The sequence below is a fragment of the Brachyhypopomus gauderio genome, unplaced genomic scaffold (genome assembly GCF_052324685.1).
Source record: "Brachyhypopomus gauderio isolate BG-103 unplaced genomic scaffold, BGAUD_0.2 sc61, whole genome shotgun sequence".
In the NCBI taxonomy this organism is placed as follows: domain Eukaryota; kingdom Metazoa; phylum Chordata; class Actinopteri; order Gymnotiformes; family Hypopomidae; genus Brachyhypopomus; species Brachyhypopomus gauderio.
In genome coordinates, this window is record NW_027506882.1 from 1,347,468 (window position 1) to 1,365,028 (window position 17,561).

The following is a 17,561-nucleotide window of genomic DNA, read 5'->3' on the forward strand; positions in this document are numbered from 1 at the left end:
GGGCGTAAACTGACATTAGAGCATATTTTGTACTGTTCCAAGTACCTAGAACATACGTAATACGACCTTCGTTATCACCCCCAGTAAAGTCTATAGAGCAGGTGTCGGCAACTGGCGGACCGCGGTCCGTATCCGGACCCAAACGCAGTCCTGTCCGGACCCAATCTCATTCCTGATTAACTGGATACGGACCCAAAAAAACCATATTTATTCATTTTGACGGGAGAATTAATTTTAAACCGGAGTATTTATTTCAGGGCTATTGAAAAAAACACTCCGTCACGAGTGTTACGTTCACCACCCCCCGGACCTCAGGTGACAGCTATCTGCCAAAATTGGACCGCGGACAAATTTAGTTGAGTACCCCTGCTATAGAGAATTGTAATTTCCTCGCAAAAACTATTAAGACCCCTTTAGTTTTGTTAGCTGCTGAAGATGATGCTACAACCTTAAAATTCTTGTTTTGAAAACGGTGTATATCTATGGATTTTAAGTGAGTTTCCTGTATAAGAGCAACTGATGCCCCAATATGTCTAAGATAATCCAGGCATTTAACACGTTTGATGGGACCGTTTAGTCCATTAACGTTCCACGTTATGATCTTAATCGCCATAGTGCAACCCTATTAACTCCACAGAAAGTAAACGCGGTAAAAGTTCTCCATCGACTTACTAGAATAATTATAAGAAAAGAATATGGAAAGGTAGCATCAATCAGCTTATGTAGGCAATCCTGGGCATACAACACAAAAATAGTAAGATGAAATACATAAATAGAAAAAAATAACGTGAACATTAAGGCAGTATGCAGGGAGTTAGAACAAGCTCTCCTTTCTGCCTTGAAAACAAAAGCGTGTGGATACGTGGCCGGCACAACAGTAGATCGCCCCTGTCAGCCACCCCGCCCGGTTACCATGTTAGGCATGTAAACCTTCTTAAGGATGATCAAACCTAAAAGCAGTTATGCATCCATTCTGTCTTCAACCGTCGTGTTGGCGTTGGGGGGAGAGGATGAATTTTCCGCTGCAAACCGCTCGATATCCATGGGGTCCTTGAAGAAGGAGATTTTCCCTTTATAGAGAACTTTCACCACAGCCGGATAAAGCATAAACGAGGATATGCCGATCTCCGTGAGCTTTTTCCTAGCCAGGGCCATTGTTTTTCTCTTGTTGGCCGTAAAAGTGCTGTAGTCTGGAAAGAACTGGATCTGTTTACCCGCGTGTCGTATCGGCCCTGCGGTGCGAGCGCCCTTGAGTATGGCATTGCGGTCTCGGTATCGAAGCACCTTGAAAATGAAAGTCCGCGGTCCTGTTTTCGCCCGGTCCGCGTTATAAATGCGGTGAGCTCTTTCCACCTCCACCACTGACCCATCCAGAGAGGGTATCCATTTGGATAGTTGTTTTTCGATAAATCCCACTGGATCGTCTCCCTCTTCGCCCTCTTTAAGACCAATAATACGGATATTGGACTGGCGGTTTTTATCTTCCTGACTCGCCATCTTGGCTTGCAGGGCCTCCATCTCGCACCGCAGATCCATAGATTCTTTCTTAGCCTTTCTGATCGCTAGCTGCATGTTTTCGAAGTTATTGTTCATAGTTTTAATCTCCTTTTCGAACGTATCTATTTTTGCGGATACGAGACTAAACTGCTCCTTGAACATGTCTCGGACGCTATCAAGGTGTAGCCGCAGCTCCTCAGCTACTACCGCACGGAGTTTCATTTCGTCGGCAGAGACATCTTTGGAGCGCTTTTTGTCTGGAGACGACGACATCAGTTGTCGCTTAGCCATAAATTGGACGCCGTAGTTGTTACAGAATTCTCAACTTGAGGTTAGGTCTACATTAAAGGATGAATTATATCAAGCCAGGCGGGAGCTACTGAGCTAGGCGGCCATTTCTGTCAGAGGTCACGTGATCTCTCTGAGACACACGCATTTGACCGTTTTCACACGCTCTCACGCCACAGTTCCGATATCTCACGCCAAAAAAAAATCTAGTTTATTTACCTCTGATCTATATCTATCAACCACCGGCGATCGCGATATAATACTTAATTTGTGTCCATCAAATCAAATATATTTGTATAGTGCTTTTCACAACATATGTTGTAGAATCAAATTTCATTGTAATGAAAATTTTAATGAAAATAAAGGCGATGCTGATTCTGGGGCCTGTAATTTTCTCACTTTACATGCTGCCACTAGGACCTATCATTGCATGTCATAACCTGTCTTTCCATTTGTATGCAGATGATTTACAAATCTCTCTGCTTGTTGCTGCAAAATCTGCACTCAGCCTTAATTCTGTTATCAGCTGCTTAAATGACATTAAGTATTGGCTGTCTCAAAAATGTCTCCATTTGAATAATGACAAAAATGAATGGATTTTGACACTAACAGGAATCCATGTAACAATACTTTCAGTTCACGTTTTTTGCTCCCCCACCTTAACCAGGTGGTAAAAAATCTAGGAGTGAAGCTTGACAGTAATTTATAACTTGATAAACAGATTGATTCAGTTGTGAAAACAAGCTTCTTTCAGCTCCGTTTGCTCTCAAAAGTAAAGCCTTTCCTCAGCCGTACTGATTTAAAGAAAGCCATCCATGCATTTTTGAGCTCTAGACTCGACTATTGTAACACTCTATGGGGCGGTTTCCCAGACAGAGATTAAGCCTAGTCCTAGACTAAATTGGCCTTTTAACTCAGAGTAACAGAAATATGCTTTCTCAGTCATGGCTCAAAATAGTCCTACATTTAGTCTAATTCTGAATTATGTAATCTCATTTCTTGAAGGAAGATTAGTGCTAATGCAGGACTAAATTGAGGTTTAAATTAAACCTGACAGGAGGCATGTTTAACTTCAGATTAATGTTGTTTGTCAAAGAAGACACATGGATTACTTGGACTATGTCAATGAAGACCAAAGAGTACAACCCAACCAGCTAGATATGTTCTTGCTAACAGAAGTGACCCATTTCAACATTTTGATGACATTAGTTTCAGAGATCGTTTTAGAATGTATAAAATAGATGCCATGGAGATTATCTCACTGTTGGAACACAAGCTTTCATCTGTGACTCAGCGAGGACAGCCTTTACCTGTTCGTCTCCAAGTGCTCTTGACTTTAAGGTTCTTGGCATGTGGCACCTTTCATCGAGAAACTGGGGATTTAGTTGGTATTAGTGAACCAACAGTATGTAAAGTCATTCACAGAGTATGCAGAGCCATTTGTGACCTAAGAGGACAGTACATAAATTTCCCTGATGCTACAACCCAGGTAAACCACAAAGTACATTTCTATGAATATGGGCACTTTCCAGGAGTCATAGGCTGCATAGAAGGAACCCATATTCCCATAAAATGCCCATCTACTCCAGATGCTGAGGAATACAGGAACCGCAAGAATTGGTTTTCCATAAATGTCTAAGGTGTATGCACTCCCCAATTACTGTTTTCAAACATTGTTGCACGTTGGAAAGGTGCTACTCATGATTCTCGTATTTTTCTTAACTCATCTCTGTATGCTCAATTTGAAAGAGTACACGGTGGAATATTGCTAGGGGACAGTGGGTACGCCCAGAAGAATTTTTTGTTTACGCCATACTTGCATCCAGCAACAGCTGAGCAGTGGTGCTACAACCAGGCTCACATGCGCACTAACGGTCTAATAGACCGCATGTTTGGAATTTGGAAGAGTCGATCTCAGTGCCTTCGAAAAACACTCAGGTTCAAGCCAAGAAGATGCTGCATTGTCATCATTGCAACAGCTGTTCTACACAACTACCTGAAACAGCGTGGATGCCCTGATCCTCCAATTGAAGAGGATGACAATCCAGATGTACCACCATTTCCAGCAGACGCCACAGAAGGACTAGCATACAGAGATGCATTTGCACTGTGCCAATTTAAGTAGATATTCTCAACATTATCCATTTTTTTAATCTTCTACTCAAATTATATACATTTCACATGTAATGAGTTAATAAATTTTTATTTCAAAGTAAATGTGTACATTTTGTTTGGTGCATTACAGAAATAACCATTACATCCAACATATCATTTATTTTATAGATTTATGTACTACTGTGGCATTTGAGACACTTGCATGTCTCTCTCCTTCATCTTCGTTTCCAGTTCTACTTGTAGGATCTTCATTTTTATTTCATGCTCCTCCTTAAGATAATTAAACTTATGTTCATGAAATTCATTTGCCAGCCTTTCATGGATAGTGAGTCTTTTGTTGTACTGACCAGTAGGCCTACTGGCAGACGCTGCCACACGTTGTTGAGGATGTGGAGGGTAAACTACTTTGCATCTCCACTTCAGTTCTGTCCATGTGACCTTCTCCTTGAAACCAGAACAGTTCAGATACAGTGGAGGAAATAAGTATTTGATCCCCCACTGATTTTAAAAGTTTTAATATAAAACAATAAATGAAACGTCTCATAATTTTATGCCAGCTTTATTTTAACAGTGCCACATAGAATATCAAAAGAAAAACTGAGAAAATTACATGAAACGAGAAATAAAAAATAATTTGCATTTCATTGAGGGAAATAAGTATTTGATCCCCTAGTAAAACATAATTTAATACTTGGTGGCAAAACCCTTGTTGGCAAGCACAGCAGTCAGACGTATCTTAAAGTTTTTTATAAGATTTGCACACACTTCAGGAGTAATTTTGGCCCACTCCTCTATGCAAATCATCTCCAAATCTTTAAGGTTTTTAGGCATGCATTTGGAAACGCGAAGCTTCAGCTCTCTCCATTGATTTTCTATGGGATTGAGGTCAGGAGATTGGCTAGGCCATTCCATGACCTTGATATGGTTCTTATGGAGCCACTCCTTTGTTTCCTTGGCTGTATGTTTTGGGTCATTGTCGTGCTGAAGGACCCGTCCACGACCCATTTTCAGTGCCCTGGCAGAGGCAAGGAGGTTGTCACCCAGGATTTTGCGATACATGGCCCCGTTCATCTTCCCGTCAATGCAGTGAAGTTGAACTGTGCCCTTAGAAGAAAAACACCCCCAAAACATAATACTTCCACCACCATGCTTGATGGTGGGGATGGTATTCTTAGGGTCATAGTCTGTATTTTTCTTCCTCCAAACACGTCGAGTTGAGTTGAAGCCAAAGAGCTCAATTTTGGTCTCATCTGACCACAGCACCTTCTCCCAGTCTCTCTCGGAGTCATTAATATGTTCATTGGCAAACTTGAGGCGGGCCTGGACGTGAGCCTTCTTGAGCAGAGGAACCTTGCGTGCACTGCAGGATTTTAAACCATTACGTCTCAGTGTATTACCAATGGTTTTTTTGGAGACTGTGGTCCCAGCTGCCTTGAGATCATTACTCAGCTCCTCCCGTGTAGTTCTTGGCTGATTTTTAACCTTTCTCTTGATCAATGAGACTCCACGAGGTGATATCTTACATGGAGCTCCAGGCCTGGGTCGATTGACAATAATGTTGTACTTCTTCCACTTCCAAATAATTGCACCAACAGTTGTCACCTTCTCATCCAGTTTCTTACTTATGGCTTTGTAGCCCATTCCAGCCTTGTGTAGGTCAACAATTTTGTCCCTGACATCTTTAGACAGCTCTTTAGTCTTGCCCATGGTGGAGATGTTGGGAGTGTCACTGAGACTGTTGGCAGGTGGCCTTTTATACAGGTGACAATTTTGGACAGGTGTCTCTCACCCAGGTAATGACTTCACTGTGATTAGAGTGTGTCAGTGGTCTGTGGGAGCCAACATTAGTCATGGTTTTACTAGGGGATCAAATACTTATTTCCCTCAATGAAATGCAAATTATTTTTTATTTCTCATTTCATGTAATTTTCTCCATTTGTCTTTTGATATTCTATGTGGCACTGTTCAAATAAAGCTGCCATAAAATTATGAGACGTTTCATTTATTTTTTTGTATTAAAACTTTTAAAGTCAGTGGGGGATCAAATACTTATTTCCTCCACTGTAAATGCAGATTACATGACACTGACACAAATACAGTTTTAAATGTTAGAAATAAAAGACAAGATGAACTGAATTAATTTACCCAAAGTAGGTGCCCGAGATCCATCATCTGAACTGTCTATATGGTCATCATCTGGTATGTTCTCCAAAGGTTGCTGACTCTCCATTATTCCTGTCAGTAACTCATCCACCTGGTCAGGATCTTTATGTGCAGGCCCCCCACCAGTCTTAAACCTCTCTCTTTGGGCTTCAGCAGCAGTCTTTTTGAGGTTTTAATGCCGTTTGAAGCACTTCATAATGATGGGAGTTAGTGCCACAGGACGGTAGTCATTAAAGCTGGTCGGAGCAGGTTTTGATGGAGTGATACATGAAGATAGACAGCATAGGCAGACAAATTTGAGAAAACAATTTAAAGCCTCAATAAAGTGATAAATGACACTGTGTTTTGCTGTCCATGAAGTCAATTTGAGAGGGTTCATAATCAGCCAAAATATGGGTAGTATAATGCTGAGTCATTTGATCCTGAATAAACATTCAAGTCAATGCGTGGATGTATAGTGATGGTGCAGCTTGGTTTGAATTTGAGAGGTTTCATCTTTATTTCTGCATGACAGTGTGAGAATATGATTGAGTTATGTGCTTAACTTTTCAATTCCCCTATTTAAATAGAAGCATCTAGTTCCATCTTTAGCCACCTTAAAATTGTTCAGTGTCGCAGTGTTTTGTTTGGCAACCTGTGTTGTCTGGAGGATTACAATGATCAGGTCTTATAGTATATTGTAACACATAGCAGGTCCATGTCAAATGGATAACCTATAGCTCAAAAAAACATTGAAGGCATTTTTTTTAAAGTCATGATAAATTGTTTCAGCATTACCTTTTTAATATAGAAAATTTCCAGTTTCCAGATTCTGCTGGAATCTGATGTCTTTACAAACAATAGAGCCAGGTTGCCAGGTCCTGATATTTATTTTGTGTCTAATGCCTAATAGTTTATGCAACTCAAAGCTAGAAAACAATTAAAAGCTAAATTACATCTTTCTACTTTATTCATCGTCATATATACATTATTTATAAAAAGCTCATTAAAACAATTTAACATTTGAACTTTGTCTATTCAAATATCCAGTATCCCAATAATATCCAATCAAACTCTAGTTTTAAAATTGGCAAGATTATTAAAAGTGAGTTGTGGTGGTAGATATATTTTTTTTATTGATTTATAGGCAATATTATAAAAATATTCCCACTTGATACACACATTATTGGTATGTAATGTCCAAGACAGTGTTGGAATTAAAGAGAAAGAATTTAAAATTTATGCAAAAATATTTAAAACCAGTGAGTTTAAAATAGTATAAATGGTTTTCCATCCTATTAGCTACAAATTTTTTATTTTAATTAACAATTTTTTTTTGTACTAAATAAAATGTTTGCTGGGTATGTATATTAACTAGCAGAGGTGTCAATTCCAGGTTCAGAAAGTAAAAGTCCTCATCAGGATTTTGCTCGAGCTTGCTAGATTTTCTAATTAGTCCAATCCAGGTAAAATTAGTGGAATCAACACAATCCAGGAAGCCTGAGCAAAATCCTGGTGAGGACTTTTACTTTCTGAACCTGGAATTGACACCTATGTTAACTAGTTTGGAATTATATTTACCTTTTGTTGTTTATCTTAATTTTTTACTTTTATACTGAATTCGTACTCTATTCAAGCTCAAGGTAATAGTTATAATCTCATGTGCTGGGCATTATTAAACTACTCAAAAGGTTCCAGCAGATTTTTCTCTTTTCTGAAGTATCAGCACATTTTCACAAAAGAAAAAAAGAAAAGGAGAAAATGTAAGTCTTTCATCATCCTGAATATTTTCATCTACCAAGTATATCTGTAAAATCAACCTATGTAAAGCAGCAACTGTGACAGAATACTGCCATCTTCAAGTTTAGGTCTTTCCAATAACAAAAATCTCTGTGCTGGGCAAAATAAGGAAAAGTATGTATCTTTATCCTGTACTAATGTGTCTATAAAAAAACACAAAATAAAAAATGTATTCCCCAAATTATTCAATATATCCCTCATGCTCAGTGTTATAGACTCTTGTCTTCACTGGTTTTTAAAGAGTGTGGAGAGGTCTGTGGATAGAGGGTGATGTCTGACAATCTAAAGGATACCATCACTTAGCATGCTTCTTATAAATTGAAATGTACTCCTTTACGTCATCAGGGGAACCCAGCACAACAGGAACTCTCTGGTGAATGTTGTCAGGGTGAATATCCAGTATATTTTTGTCTCCTGTGGTGGCCATCCCTCCAGCCTGCTCCATGATAAAGGCCATAGGGTTGCACTCATACAGCAGCCTCAGCTACAGCCCCATCAATCAGAGAAACAAGACAGTGTCAATGAAACACATAAGGGTTTGTTGTGAAACAACATTTTTAAGTCAAAGGAAACACAAGTCTGTACCTCCAAACAATTGACCTTGTGGACTGTTTTTTGAACATCACGCTGTTCTTTGCATTTTTTTTTTCTAGTCATGCTGACATTTGCCTCACCTTGCCCTTTGGACTTTTGATGTTAGCTGGATACAAGAAGATACCTCCATACACCAGTGTCCTATGAACATCAGCTACCATGGATCCCACATAGCGACCTCCATAGGGTGAACTGCCATCCTGCAGACCAAACAACAAAATCATTAGGACATTAAGTATCCACATAACTTAAGTATTTATCCATTCCTTTAGCTTGAACTCGAACATCTCTACGTGAAATAATTAATTTCACACGTGTTTACAGCAATTACAGCACTCTAGTTTGGGCTACCAAACTAAATCACAAGAGCTCAGTTTTATATATTTGAGATTTGAATTAGATTCACCTCTGGGAATTTTTTCTTCTGCAGATATTCTGTGATATCTGGATAAAAATGCTGAGCGTAGCCTTCATTAAGACTGTAGATCTTTCCTTTCTTCTTAATCTTAACATCCTGGTCCACCAAAATAAACTCTCCAATGGCCTAGTAATATAGAAGGTTTGAAAAAGGTGAGGTATAGAAAAATTATTCATACATTTCATACTGTTTCAATTTTACAGTACAAAATTATTTAAAACCAAATTGTTAGAGAGAGGTAAATTTGTTGGGATAAACTGCTTTTTTCTTAAATGTTTTATTTATAAGTAGTAATTTAAAGTATTGCAAGAGTCAAGATGGTGCTGGTGTGTGATGATGTTTTTGGGGTTCCCTTACATGTTCTGTGTATGCTTTTATTGTTTATGTCACAGTTTTGTGAAGTATATACATATAGTATGAAGTGGCAGTAGAGGAGACTCTCTGAACAGACTGAAGCAGCTCTTTAAACAATGGACATGTACGCTCAGGGAAACGGGCTAATTTGCCTCTATGACGAAGTGGTCAGACAGTTTGGCCTTTCTATTGTACAGCACATGCTGCAGATGTTTGTGTCCCGTTCAGTTAGATGTACTTCCCTGCATGTCTCCAGGAAAGCCCTTCTACAGATCCAGAGGTATAAACTGTAATAATCTGTGAAAATTTACCTGCGTGTCTCCATTGAAGGTGGACTTCTGCGCTGTAATAATGCTTATAAACAGCTATACTTTTCTGTTACTCAGAATGATTTAGGTAGATTATTTCATTTAACCATTGATGTCATAATGGACTAGAGGAACTGCTATTTTATATATATATTTTAAGTGTTGGTTTTTGGTCTAGACAACATTCCTGGGGATCTGCAGGTGGCTCTTGGTGTACTTGACACAATCAAAAGGAAAAGGAAATGATAATCGACTCACTGGGTCAAGCATGAAGCAATTGACCCCTGTTCCTGTGGAGAGGACTAGCATGGTGGCACTCCCATAGAGGGCATAACCAGCAGCAACCATTTTTCTGCCAGGCTGCAAGGCATCCTTTTCTGTGGGTTCACTGTCATTATCCTGAAACAAACACACATGGCATAAATCATGCATGTTACAAATGTTAACTATTTGCCCAAATTCACCATTTGTTTCATACTTTCTTTTACTTGTAATGTACCACTGACAGAATGCTGTTTAAACTTCATGTCCAAAGTAAAGTGTAGTTTGGAGAGTCTTTAAAGAATACCTTCCTGTAAATGGCAAAAATAGTTCCAATAGAGGCTAGACAGTCAATGTTTGATGAGCCATCCAGAGGGTCAAAACAAATTACATATTTACCCTAGATAAAAAAAAGGTGAAGGTTACTGCTGCATGTGCTACACATCATCCTAAGATAATGTACACAAATTATATTTTAAAATAAAAGGATCACTCCATGTCAACTCACCTAGATCTCACAATTAATATCATGGATTGTCGTAAAAACAGATAGAATGTAATATTACTATTACATTCATGAAACCTTGTAAAATCCTCTAGCCAATTTTGCCAAAGTTTAGCCATCTAAGCTAAATTTAATTACTTTTCAATTTGTACATGTAAGACTCATCAATTGCCTATGTTTCACAGGACTAGGTTGAAATTATGTAAATATTTGTTGCTCACAGTTCTACTTTAACCAAATTGATAAATATTTTTTTTAACTAGAGGAAGAAATAAAATTAATACTTATTTTCACTTTCTGTAACATGGTAACTTGCCAGAGGTGGGAAGCAAACCCAGATAGCTGTGTTGGTTAACCGGACTTTAACTGCATGAGTTTTGGTAAATAGGACTCAAATGCTGTGTTAGCTTGTGAATGGGAGTGCAGTGTTAATTTCGTTGACGAAAATTTTTTGTCATAGTTTTCGTCAACGAACCTTTTTTTCATGACGAAAATGAGACGATAACTAAATAAAAACTATACGAAGGGATAAAAACGATGACAAAATTAATGGACATTTTCTTCAACAAATAAAAGCAAGACAAAAATATTGGCCAGCTATGACATCCAATCAGACCTGATTTAGTTTTGAGAAAGGTAGGGATAAGTTAAGAAGAGATCCAACCATAACTACTTTAGCGTACACGGAGAGGCGGGACAAACCGGGTAACCGTCCAATCAGTACTAACGTATTGACATCGCTCAGAATCTGGGAAGACCACAACAGCTTGTGAACTTTGATCACTCATTAAATTCAACTCAAAGTTAACTTGACAATGTCAGCAGGGATAAAGATGAGCGATGATTAGAGCTGAAACGATTCTTCGAGTAATTCGATTACAAAAAATACCGTTTAATCGTTTAATTTATGTCACCATCTATTTTAAGTGTTTAAAATCCCGCTTTGTACTACTGCGCAGCTCCGATATCATTGTTTTATACGGACTGTTATAACCGATGCACAGGTTTAAGGCAGCGTGATTTGTTTTGATGGAAATGGCGCAAAATGAAGATAGCGGTGTCTGTAAAAGGGCAAAAATGTCAAAAGTGTGGGACCATTTTTCGCTGCGCAAGGTGGACAACGTAGTGCAGTGTATTTACTGTAAAACGGATCTGGCCTACCCAGGGCATAATTTGAGCCGGATCCTGACGGAACAAATGGTTATTGAACAAATAATTCTATAAAAGACATTTTTTTAACACAAGGTCCACATTCAGGCTTCCTAAATCACATAAGAGCTCTCCCTTTTAGCGATGCCTTTCTGCGTCTCCATAAAGCTAAAAGCTAGTTATACTTTCGTGAGTGACCGTAGCGCGCAACTCCGCGAACAGCGGAAGCGTTCATACTTGACGCGTCACATTCAGTGCAGTGTTCTCTGAAATGATATGTGGTAGTATAAAGAAACACCCCTCAAAAACAGGGGAATAAACATTTACCTGACGAATTTTAATGTTGCTTTGTGTTTCAGGTTTGAAAAGTGCTGGAATTTAGGCTTAAAATGCACTTAAAACACTTATAAAACACGTAAATCATTTAAAAGTAATTTATATAAACGGATTGGCTTGTTATTTGGACATTTGTGCGCCTAAGCGTTGCGTTTTGTGTGCGATCCGGTGACATTGTTGGCCTCAGTGACCCCTTGTCTCATGCCACTGTTTGCGTTCCGGCATCGTTTGATTTACAAATTAAGCACTGGGCCTACCATAACAGTACTTCCTCAATGCTTCAGCACCTAAACTGAAAGCATCCGCACATGAACTGCGCTTCTCCAAGCGGAATAGCAGCCAATTGCTTGCTCATTTTAAGAGAACTTTCATGTTGCATTACACACTATCAATATTATTGTGTTAAAAACACAAAAGTGTGATTTTATCCGATTACTCGATTAATCGATGAAAAAATCGACAGAATACTCGATTTCAAAAATATTCTATAGTTGCAGCCCTAGCGATGATATATGGACACATTTCTCCTTTGACTTTGAGAAAAACAAGACGGTGTGTAAACCATGTGGGACGATGATGTCGGGGAAAAATATGACAAATGAAACAACATCTGTGGGCTATGGCATTGCTGTTTTTACGGCTCGCAGTCTTATATCCAATGTAATATGCATTGTTCATAACAAACTCCATATGCTTTTCAGGTAGAGCGGGTCTACTGGTCATCAATGGTTTGGTATTGTTATACTCAACAATAAAGTTCAGGTCAATAAAGTTGTTTGGAGATCTGTTTTTTATATATATATTGCACATACAAACAATAATATTCTGTAACTGGTTAATAAATGTTTCATTTTGTGCAAGTGTATATTATGACTATTAGGGGTGACCAGCAATAGTCGCTGATTCGACTATAGTCAACTATATCCCCTAGTCGACTATGAACGTCATAGTCGAATGTACCATTCTCACTGCATGGGGGTGCCCAAGGATGCTGCTAAGTATTAGTTGTTACATGAAATGTCTTTGTTTTCGTTATATAGCCTTTTGTCAAATAAAATCATCCTAATTTCTGTTAATAAATATATTTAAATTATGTGTGCGCATTAACAATAGGCATCTTCCTTATTACACATTAATAAATCACACCCTGCAGTTGCACAATCCAAATGAGCGGAGCTGAACACGCTACAGGATAGTCAGCATCTGCCGAGATTATAATGCTACTAAAAAAACTTCAAAAGTGTGGGAGTATTTTGAAAAAGATAAAGATGAATCAAACAAAGTAAATTGCAAGTTATATCATCAACATCTTTCATTTCGCACGACAACAAGCAACATGGCATACCATTTAAAACACGTCAGGCGAAAAAAAAAAACAGTTCAGCTGTTTGTCGTTTCGGTCGTGTCGTCTCATCTCGCGGTGCGTCACGGCAAGTAGGCCTATAAACATTTTTTGTTGTTGTTTGCTTTTTAAACCCCGTTACTTGAACCTTTACTTATATTTTTTTGCTGTTGTGTGGCAATTTTATATAAAATATTTTTGACATTTTGCACAGTGCCTGTCTGAGAATTCGATATGCGCACCGATGGTGACATTTTTGTTAATGTTCTTTAACGTTTCATTAAAAAATAAATAAGTAAATAAATAAAAGCTGAATAAAGCCAACCTGTATGTTTATTTATTTATCTGAGTGTTTTAGGTTTTTACTTTGAAGTGGAAAAAAGTCCTGAATGAGAACGGGATCCCGTTTAAGGTGCTCTAGATAAATAAATTTTGAAAACCCGATTTGACTATTTTAGTCCTCCCAAGGTTTCTTCCTAATCCCTGCCAAAATAAGGAGTTTTTCCTTGCCTTGCTCATTAGGGATCTGAACCCTTATGATTGGAAAACTGCTTTGTAACAACATGTGTTGTAAAAAGTATTATATAAATAAATGTAATTTTGGCATTAACAAGTTTGTCTTGGAAGAAACCAAGAGGAAATAGAACAGAAGCTTGAGAGCAAGTCTCAAAACCTCCACCAAAGATCTGAAGGCAAGAATACTGATCAACAACTCAACAATAAATGCTTTTGATAGAGCTTCTTATAAAGGCTACTGAGCAGGTGTGGCTCATCTAGCCTGATTAACCCTTTAATAAAAGTATAGGATTTGGCAATGTTTCATGAATTTAAAAGAAGTCTTCACATGATTTTGTTCCAAGACAGTCCATGACATGAACTATGAGGTCTAAGTGAGTTGGCATGGAACAACCCCCCAAAAAATGGAACAGTATGAAATGTATGAATAATCTTTTAGCAGAATTCACACACACACACACACACACCCTTCTTTCTGGCTCCACAATAATTGCTTTTTCATCCTCCTCAGAAACCAGCACACAAGAAGTAAAGGAAGACTTGATCATGTTGATGACCAGGTCATTGGACAAGACATCCAGCTTCTTAACTTGGTCCCCTGTTACATTTGTGCTACCTGCAATGCCATACCTGAGAGACAATGACGGATAATAACAGAAATATAGCCAAATAAAAAGGGAGAGACAATGTGACACACTAGCCACTAAAATTAATACAGTGTAAAACTATGCTGACCCCTAAACTGTTGTACCTACATTGTTATTTCAGTCTGTCAAAGTTCAAAGACTTTGACCTCTGTTTGAGGCATCAAACAAAGGTCTATTCACAGTTATCAGAATTGCATGCAAAAAAGGCGCTACACAATGGAGTGAATAGATCAGCATTGTAACACACTATACCACTGAAATGTCAGCACAGTGGCAATACTCTACTCAGTACTCTGAAGTAATATGTGGTCATCTTTGAAAAGATTATGTAATAGTCAAATGATTTATAATTATTTTCTAGGAAGCATTTATTAATCAGCAAAGATCATACTGGGATATACAGAAGACTGCAGCAAAGGTTTCTTATCTGGACCTAAAATGTATTGTCTATCTGCATCTCTCTGCATTTTCTGAAAAAAAAATTGCCTGGTTAATACCTTGATGAAACAGGGATATATACATATCCATTATCACATCTACAAGCTTTCATATGTGGTTTATGTGCCTGTGTATTTTTTTAATGTGTGAATGTGTATGCAAGTGTGTGTGCCTGTAACTGAGAGAGACATTTATAAAATATAAATAATAAGTAGTAGTGGATTGTATTAGAGCTATTGATAAAATGTAATGCTGGCTAACACCAGTGTTTTGCAGCTGTTTCCTACTTTACCACAGACAGTAAGAGCAAGCTTTATTTCCCTGCAGAACTGCATTTTCTCCTGCATGTACACCTCCATAGAACAACTGGAAGTGTTAATCAGTAACAGAGTTTTTGGCAAAGTGTAATCAGAAGACTTGCTCAACACTGACTGATGTTACATGTTTCCAGATGGCTAATACAACAAATAATATAAAAAAAATCTATTCATTCATGGCTATACTGCATGTAACATATATTTTAAAATGCAACCAAAAGTATAGAGCTTTTAAAAGCACACTAACCATCGCATATGATTAATAATTAGACTCTGTGTTATTCTAGGTATGTTTTATGTCCCAGAAAAATAATAAGTGGCACTTACAAGTTAGCAATTCCTGCTTTTCTGACAGCAGAGGAGATAGCTTTGATGGCTGTGCACATGGAATTGAGCAGCGTGGTCAGTTCCCCTGTACCTTTGGCCTTCCGACCCTCTTCCAGGACAAACCTTGTCAGTGTAACGACATTCGTGTCGAAGGCGCCTTGGTCCGACATTGTGAGTTTTGGTTTGTAGAGGTGCAATGTTGTTTGTATCACAAATTGGACACAGACAAGCTCTTGATTGTATTGCTTCTGGAGTTTAAGGGAACTTTAAGTAGGCGTGCAGTCAGTTCGACCAATCAGAACTGTAAATCATGGGGTAGGGGGTGGGGGGAGGCGAGGCTTGCATATGTTGATTTAGGAAGCATATTGCAGGGTCTGACTGAAGTTCAGAGTTTTGAGTTTCTCTAAAAACATAGTGGAGTTTACCAAAACTGGATGATAAGAATTGATGAAATGATCACATTATGAAAAGACATATATAATTATTTTAACATTGTTGTTCTATTATGATATTGCAGAAATTTAAAAAACAATGTTTGGACCTAATATTGTGTAGGATGTTCTGGTATAATAACTAGCAAAACTCTGGCTAAATCCAATGTGCCATATAAAATAAAAGTACACATGAATCCCAATAATAGCATGTAATTATTTACAAATATATTAAAGGGATATTTGATTCATTGACTGTTTCACTGATTAATTCATTGTCTGGATAATTCATTGTTATGATGTAGTAAAGCTGATTATTTGTCTTAGAGTCAGCAAAACCATGCTCTGCATGCATGGGTTGTTAAGGACAAGGTGCACTTTTAAGATTAAAGTGCTTGTTTTTTCTGTAGTAAGAACAAAAGCACTGGTGAAAATGTAAAGGTCAGCCTAGTATGTTCGACTTTGGTTTATGGGATCCTACAAACAAGTTTGCACAACAAAACCATAACACCCCCCCTCCCCCCACACCAACCAAAAAACACATAGACATACAGATAAAGACAATATAATATAATAATAATAACTAAAGACAGTATAATATATCAAATATATATATATATATATATATATATATATATATATATATATATATATATATATATATATATATATATATATATATAGTATAATATATTTGATATTCATAATGTTATATATAAAAAAAGCCAGGTCAAGTCAAATTTATTTATATAACACTTGTTACAACACATGGGTCCAGAACCCTAATGAGCAAGCCAGGGGCGACAGTGGCAAGGGAAAAAACTCCCTAGATGGGGATTAGGAAAAAACCTTGGGAGGACCAATCTCAAAAGGGAACCCATCCTCTATTGGGCAGCCCAACTAGTAGAAGCCCATGTTCTATTTCTAGGCCGAGCAGACCCTCCAAAGTGGATGTCCATGTATGGCATCGGCACATCCACAGTCAAGCCTGACCATTTTCAAGGTGGTTTTATGGAATTTTCTTTGGAGAAGAATGTAACCAAGATACAAAATATAGGTTAAATATGTAAACATCAAATATATATATATATATATATATATATATATATATATATATATATATATATATGTGGGCCTGGAGGTGACCACAGTTATGAGGGCTCACTGAGCCATTGCTTTACACCCAAATCATTATCACAACGAGTGAATGCATGACATGGCTGGATGACAGCATCAGCATCTCAAATTACGAGAAGACTCAATAACTTGAGGCCCCTGAGCTCCACACCTTCATATTTAGTACATTAACTGAAGGCTTGATTAAATAGGTGAGCCTTAAATTTAGATTTTGAAGATTGACAAGTATATTTTGGCCTTTTCTGAACAAGCTGGCCTAAACTACTGTAGTATACGTGTGGTGGACTTGTACTGCTTTTATCTGTCAACCAAACTTTCATTCCAAGTTCAAGTTTTTTCAAAGTCCTGGTGTGGCTGCAGGGTCAATGAAGACGTACCAGTTTAATATTCTGACCATTTGAGGTTATATTAGAAAATATGTGTAAAATATATATACATACACTTGTATGTATCAAAATGTTCAGTGATACATCTTTCCTAAGTTATCTATTTGGTCTTCCTAACACAGATTTAATTAAATGCAACCCGTACTTGCGTGTTAGCTTATAACAGCATTTAGAGGCCACGGTGCTGAACATAGAAATATCCAGTAGTTAGCCTCATACATGCAGCATGTAAACTAGTAGTTCTCAATACATA

The 17,561-nt window shown here is 37.8% G+C and overlaps 1 protein-coding gene across 1 annotated transcript; it reads right to left on the bottom strand.

The window, feature by feature from the left end:
* Positions 1 to 1,946: 1,946 nt before the first annotated feature.
* fbp1b (fructose-1,6-bisphosphatase 1b) lies at positions 1,947 to 15,584 on the bottom strand. The gene is made up of 8 exons (XM_076988311.1): positions 15,355 to 15,584; positions 14,093 to 14,255; positions 10,085 to 10,177; positions 9,775 to 9,915; positions 8,843 to 8,980; positions 8,517 to 8,636; positions 6,046 to 8,326; positions 1,947 to 4,344 (listed from the first exon to the last, which is right to left on the bottom strand). The coding sequence occupies exons 1-7, from the start codon at positions 15,522 to 15,524 to the stop codon at positions 8,138 to 8,140; spliced, it is 1,014 nt and encodes a 337-aa protein (XP_076844426.1). The 5' UTR covers positions 15,525 to 15,584; the 3' UTR covers positions 1,947 to 4,344; positions 6,046 to 8,137.
* Positions 15,585 to 17,561: the final 1,977 nt, after the last annotated feature.

Coding starts and splice junctions, on each gene's coding strand:
- fbp1b (XM_076988311.1), bottom strand. CDS start 15,524: ATGTCGGACCAAGGCGCCTTCGACACGAATGTCGTTACACTGACAAGG. Junction 14,256..15,354: donor AAAGCAGGAATTGCTAACTT/GTAAGTGCCACT, acceptor ATTGTCTCTCAG/GTATGGCATTGCAGGTAGCA. Junction 8,637..8,842: donor AGAAGAAAAAATTCCCAGAG/GTGAATCTAATT, acceptor TTTGGTCTGCAG/GATGGCAGTTCACCCTATGG.